We start from the raw sequence: 19,840 nt of genomic DNA on the forward strand, positions 1-19,840 counted from the left end.
ATTAGTTTATGTGACATTAATTCGGTGCTCAGAAAAGATTTGAGTTCAAGAGCATAGAACAGTCTTTTACTATCTTAAATTAATTTTTTAAATTAAAATTAATGGTAAGCAAGTAAATGATAACAAGTCAATGTTAGTTGGAATGTTGATTTGCTTTTTTTTCCATATACAGTATTAAATGAATTTACAAATAGTGACCACACAGAAGTGTGAAGTTAGAGGAAGTAAATCAGCCCTTCCCTTATAAAGAGAAAACAAATATCTAGGGAGTGGTCCTATTGGATAATCTAATACTGGGGATTATTCTGTCTGCTGCAGTTTATGTATCAACTATTTATAAAATGAGCTAAAACTTTCCTAGTTCTTGTTAAGCCCATCTGGGCATCTTTTGGGTTTACAAGCTTGGGTGTTTTCTTGCAGATGTTGCTTTACTAGGCTAGATAACATCAGCATTAACTTATTCTGACAACAGTATTCAGCAATCCAATTCTGAGCTACTACCTATTCTCTCTTCTATGAACATGAGAGCATCTAATTTAAGCAGACAGGATTTCAGATGAGGTGCTATTGGCAGGTGACAACTGCTATAATTAATATGATGTGGGAGGAATTAAATATGCCAATTTGAGGCTGGCAAAATTAAAAGAGCAATGAGGGGAAAGGGAAGAAAAAGGAGAGAAACCAGCACTAAACAGTGCATTTTTATTCATGCTTTACCAATAGGGTGTTTTTTTTTCTTATTTTAGTTTTGTATCTGTTACACAATACAAATACCAATCTGGGGCATTTTGAGATTACAAGAACTAAAACTGCTTTTGAACTAGGCGTCTATGTTCTTGTAATTTTTCTAGTGGAATTTTCACCCAGACTTCCCTTACATCTCCACTCCACTCTGGGGACCTGGATAATTTTTCACGAGCTACCAGTATTTTCAAGTACTCCAGTTGCCTTTTGGAAAAATGCATCTTTGGGACAACTGTGACCTGGATGATTGGGAATCTCCATAGATGACGAGTATAATGTTGGTCTTGAAATCACATGATCACATGATGAAAGTTGCACTGAGAATTACAGGATTTTTATCAAATGATCTTATAAATGTTAAGTAAGGTTTTTAAAAAGATTTCAAATATTGTTTATAAAATAGGAATATGAATTATAAAGAAAGATATATATTCAATCCACCTTTTGCTGTACTTTTGTTTCAGAGTATATTGTGTTTTTTCAAATGCTAGTCAGAGCCTTTTATAACTTCTTATGCTCCTGATGACTACATGGATACATCTCTGAAGTATTAGTTATATTCACCACCTTGAGTTAATTTATAAAAGTAATGAAGAAGGATAAAAAAATGTAGTAAATAAATAAGAGGTTTGCATCTCATCTCTTCCAATATGCTTTTTGACTTTCCAGTCCAGCCTATAGTTCTTGAATTTCCTGATAATTTCTTACTCAAATATACCTGGTCCGACCCGAATTATTTTTTTCCAAATAGGCCAAGGTGTGCTATATGCTATAACTTGCTCATAACTTTCATAGAGTTCAGTAATTTGATTTCTCAATGACAGCATACTCCATATTTAAATAACCTTAGCTGCATACTTCCAGGTAGGAAGCTCTTCCAAGTAGGGCTTTTATCATGCAATCATTCTGTCTCGCTTCTATAATTTTTTAAAGCTCCGTGATGTACAGTACAGTAGTCATGTGTAACCATCTTTTGTTTTCCCACTGCAGAAAATATACATTATGAACATATATTCTATTTCTTCTACGTTTTCAATTGCACGTTTGTTACTGAGAAACAGATTGGGGTAGTGCTTAAGGCATCAGGCTAGCAAATGAGAGACTGTAGTTCCATCTTAGACACAAAGCCAGATGGATGGATGAGCCAATCACTTTCTGTCAACCCTAGGAAGGAGGCAATGGCAACCATTTCTGAAAAATCTTGACAAGAAAATTGAAAGGACTTGTCCAGGATGTCTCTGAGAATTGGACATGATTGAACAGAAGGGGGAAAAAAAACCCTTCCGAGTTAACATTAAGGTTTCTAGAGACAGATCCTGCTCCATGCAAAACATTTTTTAAATCTTCCAAAGAGGTTTTTGAGTGCAATTCAAGGTGCTAGTTATCATCTATAAATTCCCATGTGGCATAGGACCAGGTTATTTGCAGGACTGCCTGCTCCTGAGGGGTATACAGTGATCCCCCGGTTATTGCGTTCCCGACCATTGCGAACAGGCTAATTTGCGATTTTTGAACCCGGAAGTCAAAACACCATCTGCGCATGCGTGCCCTTTTTTTCTATGGGCACGCATGCGTAGATGGCGCCGGGCAGATCAGCTGCTGGGCGGCTTCCCTAGGTCTTCCCCCTCTTGGCAGGCATCAGCGAGGAGTTTCCCCACCGCCCACGCAAACTCCTCGCTGCTGCCGCTTCGCTCGGGCTGCTTCCCAGCTGAGTACTCAGCTGGGAAGCGGCCCGAGCGAACGGCTTGTCCGCAGCCTGCCTGCCCGCGCGCCCGCGGCTCGCGCGCCCTTCTCCCGCCCACGCCGTTCGCTTGGGCCGCTTCCCAGCTGAGTACTCAGCTGGGAAGCGGCCCGAGCGAACGGCTTGTCCGCAGCCTGCCTGCCCGCGCGCCCGCGGCTCGCGGGCCCTTCTCCCACCCACGCCGTTCGCTCGGGCCGCTTCCCAGCTGAGTACTCAGCTGGGAAGCGGCCCGAGCGAACGGCTTGTCCGCAGCCTGGCCACGCCGTTCGCTCCCCCTCTTGCTGGCGGGAGGGCGAGAAGCCCTCCCCAGCACCCGCTCGCCTGCCCTTCGCCGCTCGCCCGCCCTTCGCCCGGCCACCCGCCCTTCGCTCGCTGCTCACCCGGGTTCGGGGGGAAAACAGCCACGCGGCTTTCCAATGAGTCCCGAAGACAAACGCGGAAGTTTGACGTTTGTCTTCGGGACTCATTGGAAAGCCGCGTGGCTGTTTTAAAACGTCGCCGCCGGCATGGGCGGCTTCCTAGCAGCCCCCCAAACCCGGGTTGGAGGTCCGGGGGGATGCTGGCAAGCCGCCCATGCCGTCGGCGACGTTTTAAAACAGGAAACCCAATCTTCGGCTCCTCGCTAGCGCTGCGGGAGTAAAAACACCATCTGCGCATGCGCAGATGGTGTTTTTACTTCCGCAGCGCTACTTCGCGAAAACCCGCTCATTGCGGGGGGTCCTGGAACGGAACCCTCGCAACGATCGGGGGATCACTGCCCAGGGATGACCTTCAAAACTTAGCAAGGGGTTCTCTGCCCGGTTGTGGGTGGGCGTGGCCACAGCAGGCATGGCCTAGTTGGCCTCCTGCATCATGGTGGTGGTGGACATTTTTGTCCTCCCTGGACTCTGGAGGCTTTCCTCAAGCCCCTGGGAAGGTGGAAATGCCTCCCAAGCTCTGGAGGCTCTCTCGAGGCTGGAAATGGGATTGTTTCCGGCCTTCCTGAACTTCCGGTAGGCCTGTTTTTCACCCTCCCTGAGTCTCCATATGTGCCTTGCACTTTCCTGCATCCAGAACGGGCTGTATGGGGACTGGGAGTGGGCAGGGCCAGCCAGGAGTGGAACTTGGAAGTTCTCTAAACTGCACACAATCTTAGTTAGAGATTCTCCTGAACCACCAGCAGCCCATCCCTGAATATGCCTATGTCATATGTTCTAGTAAGTAGGGCACACTCTAGATTTCTTTATTAAAAGAATCCCATTATTATGAACTCAGTAAGTAGCCTTATGTGTAGTGGCACCTGCCCTTTGGAACAATCTCCTCTCCCCCAGTTCTGCAGGCCTTTAGGAATATGATCAAACTTTGTTTTTCCCCCAGCTTTGGAGTCAGGTTGAATTGCAGAAGTTTTTAATTTTGTTCAGTATTTTATTTAATGAGTTGTAATGAATATAATTATGTGTTAATTATGATTTGAGGGTAGATTTTTTTAGAATCTTCACCAGGCTCAAATAGTTACAATTGGGCATCCATATAAATCTTAGATAGATAAGATTCCTGAGAGTTTGGAAAAATTACAAAGCTCTTGAACGCCACTAATCCATTCTGGTGAAATGAAATGGAGAAAATGAGACAACAGTGAATTTTTTTAAGAGTGGCTATCTTGATAAAAAAAATCCCAAGAGTCACAGCATAATTTTGTAAGAATTGCAAAACTATACCAGAAATTTGTAAGCTGATCATCAGTCATACTCCCCCCCCTTTTAGATGACGTTTCACTTTTCACTGAAAAAGCTTCATAGGTGAGGATGATGGAAGGATTAATTCTGATAGTTTGGAGGTGGGGGGTTGGAAGGATCATCTTTCTTTACGGTCATCTGGTCATTAGCACTTTCTCTGAGAGTGATCAGATCATCCTGTCAGAACTAATTCTTCCAGTGCCCCCACCATCCTGCAGAACTAATGATGCTTCTTGGATGAGAAGCAAAATGTCTTCTTCCTGAGGAGGGGTGAAACCGTCTAGTTCCATGATGGTGAACCTATGGTAGCACAGGGGGCCATTTTTAAGGGCATGTGAGGTGTTGCCCTATGTCAACTCCAACGTGCAGGAGGCTTTCCTGAACCCTGGGCACAGTGAAAAATGCCCAAAAGGCCCAACTGGAACTTCATTTCTGAACTTCCGGTTGGGCTGTTGCCATTGATAGGCTCCAGAGGCTTTCCTGAAGCCTTGGGAAGGAGAAAACGACCTCACCCCACCCTCTGGAAGCTGAAAATTAGTAGGAATCTGTTTTTCCACAGGTTCTAGAGGCTTCAGTGAGCCCTATGCACATGGGGGGGGGGGAGCACGGGGGCATTGACTTGGGCGTCCTCCTCGATCCACAGCTCACATTAGAACAACATCTCTCAGCTGTGGCGAGGGGGGCGTTTGCCCAGGTTCGCCTGGTGCACCAGTTGCGGCCCTATCTGGACCGGGACTCATTGCTCACAGTCACTCATGCCCTCATCACCTCGAGGTTCGACTACTGTAATGCTCTCTACATGGGGCTACCTTTGAAAAGTGTTCGGAAACTTCAGATCGTGCAAAATGCAGCTGCGAGAGCAGTCATGGGCCTACCTAGGTATGCCCATGTTTCACCATCACTCCGCAGTCTGCATTGGTTGCCGATCAATTTCCGGTCACAATTCAAAGTGTTGGTTATGACCTTTAAAGCCCTTCATGGCATCGGACCAGAATATCTCCGAGACCGCCTCCTGCCGCACGAATCCCAGCGACCGATTAGGTCCCACAGAGTGGGCCTTCTCCGGGTCCCGTCAACTAAACAATGTCGGTTGGCGGGCCCCAGGGGAAGAGCCTTCTCTGTGGCGGCCCCGGCCCTCTGGAACCAACTCCCCCCGGAGATTAGAACTGCCCCTACTCTTCCTGCCTTCCGTAAACTCCTTAAAACCCACCTTTGCCGTCAGGCATGGGGGAACTGAAACATCTCCCCCTGGGCACGTTTAATTTATATATGGTATGCTTGTGTGTGTGTCTGTTAGTATATGGGGTTTTTTAAATCTTTAAAATTTTAAATTGTTTGATTACTTATGATTTGTTTCTACATGTTGTGAGCCGCCCCGAGTCTTCGGAGAGGGGCGGCATACAAATCCAAGTAATAAATAAATAATAAATAAATAAATTGAATTAAGAGTGTGAGCAGGCATGCACGAGCTCTCGCGCGTGTCCTTTTGGCACCAGAGCAAAAAAAGGTTCAGCATCAGTGGTCTAATTGCTTTTGAAGAATGTAAGCCACAATTAACAATCTTAATATAGAAACAGTTATAGCGTGCAATCTTTAGTTTCTTTGCTTCAAACAGAACACTAGAGGTAAACATCAGTGTTTTCTATTTTGCCTGGAGGGGAAAAAAAGGAAGGCACTGAGTATGTGTTCAAGATAAAGCACGTATTAGCTTCTCTGTAATCTTTACAACTGGTGTTTAAATTAAGAATAAGTTGGCATGCAAAGTATTTCAGCATGCCTGCCAAAGGATTCCAAAGTCAGATCACTAAACAAATGCTTAATCGCAAATGCAGAATGAAAGTAAGAAGCAGGATTTACTGCTACTCGTTTACTTTGAAAAATAAAAAAAAATCCAATACAAAGAATAAAATAAAATAAAATAGAATAAAATAGAACAGAATAGAATAGAATTTTATTGGCCAAGTGTGAATGGTGACACAAGGAATTTGTCTTGGTGCTTATGCTCTCAGTGTACATAAAAAAAACCAATAAGTTCATCAAGAATCATAAGGTACAACATTTAATGCTAGTCCGGGTTCAAATAAGCAATCAAATCATATTAGGAACCAGTCAATATAAATTGTAAGGTTACAAGTAACAAAGTTACAGCCATACAGTCATTTGTGGGAGGAGATCAGTATTGAGGGAATAATTTGTTTAGCAGAGTGATGGCATTCAGGAGAAAAACTGATGTTCTAATTAACTGCAGTTCTAATTAACCTCTGAAGTCTGTGTCTGTCTTGTTGGGTTGCAGAACCAAAGAAGTGCAGATGACAGAGTCAATAATTCCTCTGTAGAACTGTATCAGTAGCTCCTTGGAAATTCTCACTGCTCTTCTGTCTACAAAGTTTACAGATAAATTTTAAGATCCATTAGGTTTTGTAGTTTGACTAGTAAGAGGTTTTTTTCCTGTTTTGAACTAGAATGAAGATCCTATCCACAAACCTGTATTTTAAAAAAACATTGTATTCCTCTCTGGCATTATGCCAGACCTAGAGTGGAAGCAAACAAAAACTGCATGCTGTTAGCTAGCACAATTTTAGTTTACAATTACAACTTTGACCAGCAAATATAGTTATTCAGAGTATTTGCATGGTTCTCCACCTGCATAAAATGGTGAACAAGGGTGTTGGAATATTTACATACACAATATATACAGAAGCAATCGTTACCACTACCCAACAATTTTCAGAAGGCTTTGGAATGACGGGCAATTAAGTTCCTCTCTTTTCATTGCAAATCATTTTAAAATAATTGATTTCATCTTGCTAATAGCAATACAACAATCCTAAGCAGGTCACTTACTCCTTTTCAACCCTAACCCTTTCTCTAAAATACTGGGTTAGCAATTGTTGTCAGTGTACTATATAGGGCAGCTGCAAATATGCTTTCATTAAATTGTTTTGTATCAACAGGACTAATTTTCATGAGTTACAGTGTTGCTGATAACAATGCAGAACCCTGGACAGAAAGACAAGTTATAAATAAAATCAATCTATGACCTAGTTCAGTAAAATGTGCAAGAGGATTCCATATTTGTAGTGACTATTGTAAAAAGCTTCATCCTTTCCTCCAATAACACCCCTAGTGGCATTTCTATATAGTTTCACTGTCAAATGATTTAAAAAATATTATGCAATACCGGGACTGTTTTCATTGCTTATGCCAAGGATTCTCATGAATTCAGTAGTTCTTCCTTCAACTGGCCAATGAAGCAGCACAAAAAAGTGTTTTAGCCATACCTCTTTGTTTTTATGAAAGGATGGAACAATCTTGCCCCTAAAGCAGGTGAAAATTCACCCTCAGATATTTTTAATTCAAGAAAGGGGATTCAAGGGGCTAGGACAAAGTGTCAAAATCACTTTGTCCTAGCCCCTTGAATCACCCCCTTCTTGAATTAACCCTACAGCAACAATGAAAATGTATCTGTGTTGTTTGCAGTGTTTTCTCTGGAAGAGCCAATGAAATGAATTTAATTAAGTCAACTAAGAAGATTCCCTCAAGACCAACTGTGTTGAAAATGAGACATGATGCCAATTCAGATCAGCAGTCTTTGTATGAAAGGGGTTTAATTAAAGGACTAAAACGATTCTGCAGCAACCTCCAAGTAAGCTCTTCTGTCCTTGAACAAAGAAAGAGATTTCAGTCTTTGCTGCCATCTAGTGATAATCTGGTTTTTGCCAGCTTATATCTGACCCTTTTTAAATTCAGAAAAGAATCAAATAATATCCCACATTACAGATTGAGACTTCTCGTGATACGTAACATTGGAGTTAGAATCCCTCCAACAAGAATGGCCAGCTTTCGGAGGCACCAGCACACATGATGAGAACTTTGAGAGCGCGGGTAGGAATATTCACAGACTGTTTAGTTTTGTGCAATCACAAAATGTATGCCATGATGAATGTTGCCAGTTTCAAATCTTAAATAGTATAGGACAAAGATAATTTCATATTCCTTTGCAGCTATATCTTACCTTAAATAGATAACAGAGTGTAATTATTCAAAGATGCTTCTAATAGAATAAAATATTTTCTTATCGTTTCCTTGACTGATTCCATCTTTTCAGAGCTTAACCAAGTAGTTCATGGGAATTACAAATGTATCAGGCTCCCAAACCCAGTTTTTTTTTTTTTAAATGCCAGCTGATGTGATGGCAGTCAAAATTATTTCTGGAATTGTGCTTTTTAACCAAAATCAACGGTAGGTTTTTACATTTTTCTAGACAAACCTATATTTAAATATAAAATTTGAGGATAGAATTCTTGTTTGGCCAAGTGTGATTGGACACATTTGGACCATTGCCTTTGGTTCATATGCCCTCAGTGTAGATAAAAGAAAATATACATTTGTGAAGAATCATGAGGTAGAACACTTTATGACTGTCATAGGGTTCAAATAAGCAATCGGGAAACGGAAAATTAAGAAATAATTTTGAGAACATTTGAGAGGATTATAGCATTAAAATATTACATAAAATTTACACATACACAATCCATAAAGGTTACCGTTACACGACTTCAACTATCTTATGAGTAGAAAAATGTAATTTCGAATCTGATTCTTTAAACACACCCATTACATCACCCATTTCATTCCAAGGGAAGGAGATGCAGGCGATTCGAGGTCCCGTCACCATGGGAACCATGGAGCGGAAGTCCTGGAAAAAGGACCTGATCCTATAGTCGCGTTATTATGGCGTCACTAAATTCTGTCCGTAAACAAACGTGGGTTTCCTTTGCCACCTGACGAAAGTGCGCGTGCGTGGGAGCCGCCTGCGAGGAGGGCGAGAGCTTCCTCATTCGGGGGCTCTGAAAGCCGTTTCTAACCCGTGTGGTGAATCTTTCCCTGCTTCCGGTTAACACTCCCCTCGCCCCTTCCGTTCCTCGAGCTAGTGAATTCGGGACAAGCGGAATAGCGGACGCCGCGCTTGCGAGGACTTTTTTGACCGTTGCCTGGACATTTTATCGGACCGCTGGGAAAACCCCGCGGCTGGGCCCGAGTCGAATCCCGCCCGGCCCGCTCTTCTATGTTGGGCGCGTCTCTTTCTGGAGGGGGCGCTGTCTTGACCCTGTTCCCGCATGTTTGGCCTCTACCCGGTGTGGGAGTCAATGACAGGGAAGCTTATGGCGCTGCCCTCCGTTCATAGATGCGTCCAAGTGAGTGAAAAAGAGCATCTGGCCGGGGCCGCTTGGGAGCAGCCGAATTTGGATTGCAGTTCCCCTAAGCTTCCAGAGGTAGGCAAAGTTGGATTTTCTATGACGTGGACTTCAGCTCCCAGAATTCCTGAGCTAGCATGATTGGCTCAGGAATTCTGGGAGTTGAAGTCCACAAGTCATAGAAGAGCCAGCTTTGCCTACCCCCTGCCCTTAACCCAGAGGTCTTCAAACTTGGCAACTTTTAAGACTTGTGGACTTACTGCATAGCTGGCTGGAGAATTCTCGGAGTTGAAGTCCACAAGTCTTAAAGTTGCTAAGTTTGGGGACCTCTGCCCTAACCCATAACCGTTTTGGGTGGGAAAAGCAGACACTGTAGGCAGGGCAAAAGTTTTCAGTCTGGGCCACTTTGAGGCAAGCAGGAGCTCAAGTGGGAAATGGCAGAGATTGGAGTCCACCTGTCTCCAAAGTTGCCAAGTTTGAGAAACAAGTAATGTAGGGCAGGGGTAGGCAAAGTTGGCTCTTCTATGACATGTGGCCCTCAACTCCCAGAATACCCGAGTTAGCATTATTGGCTCAGGAATTCTGGGAGTTAAAGTCCACAAGTCATAGAAGAGCAAACTTTGCCTACCCCTGATGTAGGGCATCTTTCGGGGCAGGCTGCTCTGGAGACCCACTTCAGGGTGGGGGAGAAAAGGAAAGATGAATTGTGGAAAAATGGCTCCAGGGTTTTTAACCCGATTTCCCAGAAATTCCTGTGTAACTTTATTCTGCAGATCACGCAGGGTGCCCAGCTCAACCTTTGGCATCGCTCTTCAAAGAGCCAAGTCCCATTTTCCTCCGAGGCAAATAAAAAAAATAGATATTTTTCCTCCTGAAGGAAACTACCTTTTCCCCCCAATGATAAATCGTGCTAGGAATGTCATGTTGGGGTATATACTTCACCAAAGCAGTATACTGTAACAGCTTTCTTTTTCCCCGATATCAGGAGTATTTGTGCCTTTGGATAGCTGCATGATTAATAGGAAGGTAGCTTTAGTCATCTCCCTCCCCCAATGGTAAATTTTATAGCTATTCAAAATGTCTCCATTCGTGCTCTCTTTTTCAATGTGTACTCCTAGTAAAATTTTCTCCCAATGCAAATCAGTTGAGAAAATGTTCTAAAACGAGATTTTTCTTGCAGTTTCTTGCAGTAGTAAGAGAAGGGGAAGTTTCGAAGGACCTATATCTCCCAAAATGTATATATGCTCAAATTAAATGGCTGCACATCAAAGTTTCTCAGGGATAATGGATATATATTTTACTTAGGATACAGGAATATTTATTAATGGGAAACCAGTAGTAAAAACGTGTAGTAAAAGGTTAGAGCCTTTTACTACACGTTTTTACTACTGGTTTCCCATTAATAAATGCCCATATAAACTAGACTGTATCCTAAGTAAAATATATATCCATTATCCCTGAGAAACTTTGATGTGCAGCCATTTAATTTGAGCATATTCAAAAAGAATGAACTGATTTCATGACACAGTTCTCAGTATCCATTTGAAAGAGGACTTAGATCTAAATTGTGACTTGGTTGGAGTTTTGTATTACTTTTGTATTACTTTTTTCATAATAAATATTGTGTCATGAAATCGGTACATTCTTTTTGAATAACTCTATATTAATGTCAGAATTAGTAATAAATATACCTGTTGTGCTACATTGATTGATAATTTTATCAAGTAGGAACATTTGGGTTTTTTGAGTTTTGAAAATATGTGTAGGTCTGATTAAAACAAGAGCAGCCTTCAACAATGAATATGAGTTATTTTATACTGTGAAGTATTTCATACTACATTACATTAAATAACTAAGCAGCATTTACTTGTATGTTTATTAATTAATTTGCATGTCACCTATCTTTCCAATAAATCAACTCTGGGCAACTCTTTGTTTTTAAACACAAGAAAAATTATTTCATTTTTCCAGCTCAATCAAGAAAATCAGCTGCTCCTTAAAAAGCTGAGGCATGTACGCCTAAAAAACAAGCAGCTGGAATATGATGTAATGCAGCTGCATGATAAACTACATGAGGAAAAGAAATGCTTGCCTGCCTGTGTCACAAGGAAAGAGTAAGAATACTCTAAGCATGTGCCTCTTAAGAATCTAAGATCTCAGTTAGTAGTCTTAATATGTAGAAAGATATTAAGATATTCTCATCTGTTGGTTTGTTGATTAAAGCAATATTTGATTCAAGCTTCCACAGAATAATTGATGAATGAGTTTAAATTGAGGGCTACACCACTCACTTTTAGACATTCTTTCCTAAAGTTTATTTTTTTTTTAAATTCACGTAGAATATATTAAACATTAAGCTAAATATATGTATTTATAAATACCCAACACAATAACTTTTGATAGATTCTATTGGTCTATAATTACCAATAATATTTGTACAGGTTGTAGCCCCAATTCTTGAAAGGTTTTGGCCTGTTGTAATTAGGACATAGCGTGCCATTTGCAAGACTGGATTAGTACTTTTGTTATTTTAATGAAAAGCTCTTTCATTAAAGGATGAAAGGATTCTTGGTCTTTGTGGAACATAGGCAAGGAACTGGGTTCTCTGCCTGACTTGGTGGGATGTGCTTTATGTCCAATAAATTGATTTTACTAGATTTGGAAATGTTTACTTCCAGAAAGATGACTTTTGGTTTATTGTGTTAAATGGAAATCATATGTATAAGAATTGAAATTACAGGAGTTGGAGAAACTGACAGAGGCTTAAGTATACAATACTTAAATAGGAAAATACGGAGAGTAGCCTTTACAACTCCAATCACCTTAATGTAGAGCAGCCATAGTCCTAAAATGGCCAAGCATAATGAGAATGTAGTCACAAATTATCACAGATTATCAAATTAGAGACTATTGTATACTTCAATTTATGATCACATACCCATGTCTTTTTCCTCTTGATTATGTGCTTTTATATAGATGTATTTATTTTCTTTGAGATTAAAAAAATAATTTTAGTATTCTTTCTCAACATTATTGGATTTTAGAAGGGTTAGATAAAACCTTCATTAAATTAAGAATATTTATTCAATCTGAAGAAAGAGCTTTTATTTAATTGGCTGTTTATTTTAGTGTGCAGATTCAAACAGATTTTCACTTATACCATAAAGGTGATGGGAGTCATCACAAGGAATCTGAAGTAGTAAAGGAACATGCCAGGTGAGTTTTGGTACCCTAATCAAACATACATTTTAGCAAATAATTTGGGTTATTGTCAACAATACAAGACTGTAAGCAAAAGCCTTTAATGATACTACAACCACTCCTTTTACCTTTATCCATAAATATATAGATTCACCTTTGAGTTATTTCCTGTTTAGTGTTGAACCATTTGTTAATGTACATTGTATTCTTTTATTTAACTGTATAAAAATGTTCTGCTACTGGTAGTTCCCTCTTCTTTAATAGATGATAGAACAAATTACACATTGCCAAATAAAAAGCTTCCAAAGAAGTCATCTACAGTTATAAAAATAAAAGTTTTATAGTAAAACATTATTGTATTACTGATATAATGCTCACTTTAAAAAAATCCTCAATATTTTATTGGTCCATTGCTGGATCAATGGACTGCAATAGATACATGGCTTTTTTACATTTCTCCCAAAGATACACCAGTGGGCTCATATCCCCATTTCATTGCTAGTGCAATGAACATGAGAGGAAAAGAAACATGGATATGCAACAGCCCAGTAGTCCTCAGTCCAGTCTGTGGCTTGTTAGGAACTGGGCCACAAAGCTGGAGTTGACTGGTGGATGAGCAAGCAAAGTTTCATCTGTTTTTGAAACAGCTCCCTAGTACTAGCATCACCGCCTCATCTCTATGGCATGAGATTTTCATAGCACAAACCCTACTCTAAATTATATGTGTGAAGGATCCCCTCCCGAGACATGAAAAACCAGTTCAGTCTTGGGTGCCAAAAGATTGGGGACTGCTGCAACAATCCACCAAAGGAAAAAATGTTCAAGGACACAGCACAACATGTCAAGCGCAAGGGAGTCCACAATGGGGATCTACACAGAACCTCCATTAATTGGAAGCAGCCAAAGTGTGGTGAATTGTCTAGTATTAGATTACTGATTTTGAAGGAGGAAGATCTCAGGCATTCAGAGATACAGCCATGTATAATAAAGTGATTGATGCTTGCAATTCTTGCATTATATGAGAGGTGCTGAAGCAGAGGACTTCTACCACTTGGAGGCTGTTCTGAACATAGTCTGTTCAGATCACCAGGCCATCACTGTGGCTAAAACTGATAGATAGCTTCCGTTCTTTTTCAGTGAACGTTTGTATAGATACTCATTTTTGGAAGACCAACGACTCTTCTTTTGCTTCCAGAGTGCTTCAGATGTATAATGAACTGAAGAAAAGGTACAATAAAGAAGTCAAAACAAATCAAAGGCAAAATGAAACAGTTGCAATGCTGTCTGTAAGCTTTAATCATTTGATCACTTTGACATAGACTAAAAGAAAAAAATGAAATGTGCTTGGTATAGATAAAATAGTAGCAGTACTGTATTTTTGTATGTTTCATAAGCATATTGCAAGATACATTTACTGGTCTGTTTTTCATTCAGTTGCGGTTTCATTTTAGTAAGAAATTGTCACACGTACATTATTTCTGTCCACCGCTATTAAAGTTAAATGACTGCCATGGGGTGTCTGCATACGGACAATGTTTATGGCATTGCATTCTTGATTCTTTCATATACTGAAAGAACAGTGATAAACTTTCCCTATTTAAGTTAACATAATAATCATTTGGATTGAAATGATGCAGGATAATTTAATTTGGCCTTTTGTTTTTATGAGACAGGTCTTATTTTTAAGTATATGTGTTTATCATTCTCTCTTTCTTACCTTCTTTGCTATGCTCTTGCTTTAATCTCATATCCATCCCAAGAGTGAGACAACCTTATAATGCATGCCATCTTGGAAAAATATGTTAGCGACATTTATCATTTCCAAGTTTTGTTTAATTAGGACAATAACTCTTTAAATCACATATTTATTTCTAAATTCTGATGCAGGTTTCAAAAACCAATTCTGATATGATGTTCCAATTGCCCTTTCCTAGTATGTTTAAGAATGTGTTAATTTTCTTCTTCTTTAAAGTTATTCAATTATTTAAACAGGGTAAAATTAATGATCTGGAACACCAACTTCATTTATCAAACCAAAAGGTAAATGCCTTGGAATATAAAAAAAGGGACAAATTTGTTTCAATTCAGAGAAGAATGTCATCTGACAAATGTATGTGCAAAAAGAAGGGAAGCTGTTCCTGCAAATATTTAGGTAATACTCCCCCCCTTCAAATTTCTGCTTCATTAGCTCTTAATCTCATGTTACATTTTGACATATTCTCATCTGTGACTGAATGAAGATCAGATATTTGCCACACAGGGCAGTTTTGTCTTTCATCTGAATGTGAAAAAATTTTGTTTAGAAAAATCATTATTTACAAACTTATTGAAAATAGAATGAATTTGTTTATAATGGGCACAAGACTGATGCTTTCTCAGTTCAGATTGTTGGGGCTGGGTAAGCAGGAATTGGTTCAAGAACCTCCCCAATTTTCTTCTCTGTTGCTAAGGTGTATGTGTGTGTGTGTGATTTATACCAGATTACAGTAATAAGAGGAAAAAAGGACAAAGATTACAGATATTTTTGCTGTGCTGTAGTGGAGAGAGTTTTTGAAGTATGGTTTATTTAAAAGAAAAATGGAAATGGAAAACTAAATGAAAATCAGTCTGTGCTGAAGCTGACCAGGCTGTTTGCTGCAAGGAGGCAAATTGCTGGGCGGCAGAGGCAGATTTTTTCTTGTTTTTCTTCCCAATAGCTAGGTGCGTCTTATATTCCAGAGCATGTTATAGTCTGAAAAATATGGTATAATTTGGTACATATCCTCTCTGCTAATTTGAGTATATTTTAACTGCTGTTGCTGCGCGACATTTTTTTAAAATTGTATTTTATCCGTGCTATTTCTCTGGCCCTTGCATTATATAAGCTGGTATTTGCTGCTGTAGAGAATTCCTTACCTTATACAGCCAAGATGTTTTCTCTGTGCTTGGACCAGAAACCCATAAAACAAAGGCGAGGGTTACTTAGTTTTTGGCCTAAGACATTTAGAACTCACAGTGTCTTGGTTTATTGCGTAGTCACTTAACCACACCATTAAACTTCATACTGTTAACATCTCCCCCACCCCAAGACTTTTTGACTGACAACTGCTTTCTACCACAGCTTACAGATTCGGGTTTCCAGAGACTTGAGATTTTCCTTAGACTGTCTTATCATTCTGAATTCTCTGTAAGATAACTTGATTTTCAGCGAATAAAATCAGATGATGATAAGACCATAAAACTGAAATTGAAATACTGTATTCTCAGGTCTTAAAACTGACAAGAGTTCCTAAGAGGAAAACCTGATTTTCAGAAGTGAAAACAATTCTCAAGATACAGTTTAAAAAGAATAAGAACATAATTTTTTATCTTTTACTGACTTTATTATACTTTAGACCAACTGCTTTTTGAGACACAGAGACTGAAGATGGAAAATGAAACGCTCTCCAAAGAAAGAAGAATGTTAAAAAATGAGCTTGCTGCATTAGATAAGGTAGGTTCTCTTTCTAAAATCTTGAGGCAATGCAGAGAAAGCTCCCATTTGCAAATGGAAAATGTCTGCTATGGGAGATAAAGTTTTATGCATTGTTACATTGTGATATCACTCTAGAAGCTTTGGCTTTGCTGATCAGTGGATAGGCTTGGGTTAAGTAATACTCCCCCTTCCAAGCACAGACTTATTGAAGAATGTATAATGCTTTTTGCCTGTTTGTATGTATCTTTGGATTGAAGATACAGTCATCTGTTAAATGTATTGTTCTCTGTATTTAAGACTGAAAAATTCTAAGTGCAGGGTATGATATTGTATAATATTTTTGTGAGCTGCCCCGAGTCTGCAGAGAGGGACGGCATACAAATCTAATAAATAATAATAAACAATAATAATAATAAGATGAGCTAATGCTATAGATTATAATATGAAGATGAATGATAAAAAGTCCTAAATATATAATCCTTTATTCTATGTACAGTCAATTGTATTTTCAAATAATTTCTTGTTATTTTAAGATTGTAATATATCTGTCAAGAGATACTATAGACATCATTTGATTTGGACACTATGTTTATCTGTAGAAAGGGAATTTGTTTTATGTCTTTGTGTTAAATTTGGAACCTTAGAAATATAGTCAATTGAATTCATAATTTTAACTGATGTTATACAGTTTATAAAAACAAAACACAGAATTCTATAATTAAGGATTTAGTGCTAGGGCAGGAGTTGTAATTCATTATTACAAATGTAGCATTCGTTATTACAGCTGTAGAATCTGATAACAATGTCTTCAATTTAGCAAATATTGTATAAAAAGAGTATGTTCTCTATAGCAAGAAACAAAGTTTGAGACAAAGCATTTAATTCAGAAATAGAATTTAAGTAAAATATTTTGCGTCATAACTTTTCAGGATTTCTTTGATGAAATAGAAGATTTAAAATATGCTCTACAAGAAGCCATAAAGCTGAATACCCACTATGAAAAGTGTTTAAAACAGTTAAGTTCCACTTATGGAATCTTACAACAGCGTTGACAGCTGATAATCCTCGTACAACTTTATAGAAGTAATATGCTCAATAAATATTATTATTAAAGTATACTGAGTGTACACAGAAAAATAAACTTAGCAGAGTAACTTCTTAATTTGTGCAATAAAATCATGATTCTTAACCCATTTTTCATTTTGCTTAATTTGTATGTTTTTTATTCTTTTTAATAAATTTGCATTCTAAGACTGGCTTTAATGCAATGCTTTAACGTTATTGACAAAATAACATAAAGGAAAAAAAATATGGCCTTAAACCAGTGGTCCTAAACTTTATGGCTTGGCGGCCCAGCATGGGGAGAGAGGGGAACCAGCCCGTGGGCTGTCATATGTGTGCCAGCCATCATTTGTGCATGTGCAGCTGACCCATCACTTGCACAAGTTGAGCTGACCAACTATTCACATGGCTGAGTTCCAATTGGTCCACAGCCTGGTAGTGGCCTACAGCCTGGGGGCCCCTGTTTTAAACTACTAAGATGATTTTGCCGGGGATAGATAAGCCAGATGATTTATCTATCAGCCTATGATATACTTGCTAAATAATTTGCCTATAAAATAGTTCATATTTGATTAGGTTTGGGCTCCATAGGGGCACATCTCAATGAGATGACAGTGACAACATCTGATATTATCTAGGATTTGGGTTCAAACAAGAGAATGTTCAAATGTTTTAACAGCATTTTTAATCGTTTGAATTGATAAGTGTGCCTTATCACACTTTTAAGGGTTACATAAAATGTAAACGGTACAGCTTTTATTCGATACATATACTGTATTCTGTAAGTATATCCTCTTAAAAGTATCTTTTTAAATATAATAATTGCTGATAGTTCTTCAATATCAGTTGCAGACTATTCTAGAGGAAGTAGATTTCTTTCTTTTGGCGTTCAAGTCTGAACACAGGACAGAAACCACATATGGCACTTTAGCAGATCTCTAAATGATCACAAGGCCACCTGTTTTAAATATTTAGGAGTAGCTACGCTTGGTCAGGGAAAGCTCACTGCAAATATACAGCTGCCATGGGACAAAAGATTTGCAAACTGAAGCTCTTCCTTTTACGCACATTTAAAACATTTTCCCTCCTGTAAACCTAATAAATACCCTATGTACAGTGATGGGCTCCTACAAGTACGGTCAGGTACACAGTACTGGTAGCAAAATTTGGATCTCCACCCAAAAGCACCCAATTTGCACTGAAAGATGTCGAAACAAAATGCATAAGCCACGCCCACAGTGTAGAAGTAAAAATTTTGGTAGCCCATCACTGCCTATGTATAATATTAAAACCAATAGTTTGGAGCAGTGATTTTCAACCTTTTTTGAGCCGCGGCACATTTTTTACATTTACAAAATCCTGGGGCACACCACCAACTAAACTGACACAAAATGACACTCTTAACACATATAGTTAATAATATCTATATACACCATGAGGATAGACACAATCAGCTGAGGCTGAAGCTTCATCTAGTGTGGCAACATTTATCTCCAGTTCTGACCAGGATTAGAAATCAGGACCATAGGGAGGAGTAGCAGCTTCAACTACTTGCTGCGGCCACACAATGACAAGTGCCGAGCAGCCCGAGTGGGGACCTTCCTGGGTGTGGATGAGAGGCGGCCTGCTATTGGTTCATTGCTAGTGGTCGGGATGAATCTTAGAAGGTGATTGGTCAGTGAGCGTTCCTGGTTCCTCCACTCTTCCTGTCGCTGATAGCTGGAGGGATTGTGAGGGGAATGTTTATGTTTGGATGGAGGCGGCTGGTGGCAGGCCAGATAAATGGCCTCGGTGGGCCGTAGTCTGGGGACCCATGTTCAATTTCCCCACGGCACACATGACCATGTCTCATGGCACACTAGTGTGCCGTGGCACACTGGTTGAAAAACACTGGTTTGGAGGAACTTTTGGAAGTCTTCTATGAACTGCAGCTAAAACTTGAAGGTTCTGCACAACCCGCTTTAATAAAAAAAGTTTTTGCTAAGAAAGCGAGCCCATCAATCTCTGATTTTCTCCTACCCGGAATAAGAGTATATGGCCCACCTTCTCCAGTACCCTCAGGCTAATTTTAAACAGCACTGTTTCTATGCTCAGTACTGCCTGGTTTTGCAAAGGCTCTTTGGATCAAGGTGACGCTGCGTTCATTGCATCTGAATGCCACCATTACCCAACTGCAAGCCGAGAAAACTATATATATAACTATAACTAACTACCGGTAACTAACTTACACACGCAAGAACCTATCCATATGTATCTTTTCCTTTTATGTACACTGAGAGCATATGCACCAAGACAAATTCCTTGTGTGTCCATACATACATACATACATACATACATACATACATACATACATACATACATGTATCAAGAATTGTCCTAAAAATGCGAGTTCCAGGTATAGTTATAAATGAAGAGGCAATAGCCATCACAATCTCTGGAACATTTAAAATTTATTTAAAACTGTTAAAAATGTTTTTTTAAATGCCCACAGTGACCAAATTAAGCAGCATTATATAAAAGCAATCGTTTCTTCAATCGAGATTTTAATACTCAGATGAAGTAATTAGGGATTGACGGAAGCTCAGTAATTTTTAAATAGTTTTAAATAAATTTTAAATGTCCCAGAGATCATATATTTCACATAACTATATTTTTGCTGTGAGCCGTCTATAGCAGTGTTTCCCAACCTTGGCAACTTGAAGATACTTGGACTTCAACTCCCAGA

At 39.3% G+C, this 19,840-nt stretch overlaps 1 protein-coding gene across 1 annotated transcript; it reads left to right on the plus strand.

Moving 5' to 3' along the window:
• The first annotated feature begins 8,973 nt into the window (after nucleotides 1-8,973).
• LOC139164869 (uncharacterized protein MCAP_0864-like) lies at nucleotides 8,974-17,246 on the plus strand. The gene is made up of 7 exons (XM_070747510.1): nucleotides 8,974-9,398; nucleotides 11,370-11,512; nucleotides 12,528-12,614; nucleotides 13,795-13,885; nucleotides 14,592-14,751; nucleotides 15,974-16,071; nucleotides 16,983-17,246. Exons 1-7 carry the CDS (start codon nucleotides 9,321-9,323, stop codon nucleotides 17,103-17,105), a joined length of 780 nt encoding a protein of 259 aa, XP_070603611.1. The 5' UTR covers nucleotides 8,974-9,320; the 3' UTR covers nucleotides 17,106-17,246.
• The last annotated feature ends 2,594 nt before the right edge of the window (nucleotides 17,247-19,840 follow it).

This window comes from Erythrolamprus reginae, chromosome 3 (genome assembly GCF_031021105.1).
Source record: "Erythrolamprus reginae isolate rEryReg1 chromosome 3, rEryReg1.hap1, whole genome shotgun sequence".
NCBI classification, from domain to species: domain Eukaryota; kingdom Metazoa; phylum Chordata; class Lepidosauria; order Squamata; family Dipsadidae; genus Erythrolamprus; species Erythrolamprus reginae.

Bases quoted from the DNA above. Each gene is read 5' to 3' on its own strand.
- LOC139164869 (XM_070747510.1), top strand. From the start codon at position 9,321: ATGTTTGGCCTCTACCCGGTGTGGGAGTCAATGACAGGGAAGCTTATG. The intron at 12,615-13,794 runs GTGAGTTTTGGT...TTTTGCTTCCAG, and splicing joins GTAGTAAAGGAACATGCCAG to AGTGCTTCAGATGTATAATG. The intron at 14,752-15,973 runs GTAATACTCCCC...ATTATACTTTAG, and splicing joins CTGTTCCTGCAAATATTTAG to ACCAACTGCTTTTTGAGACA.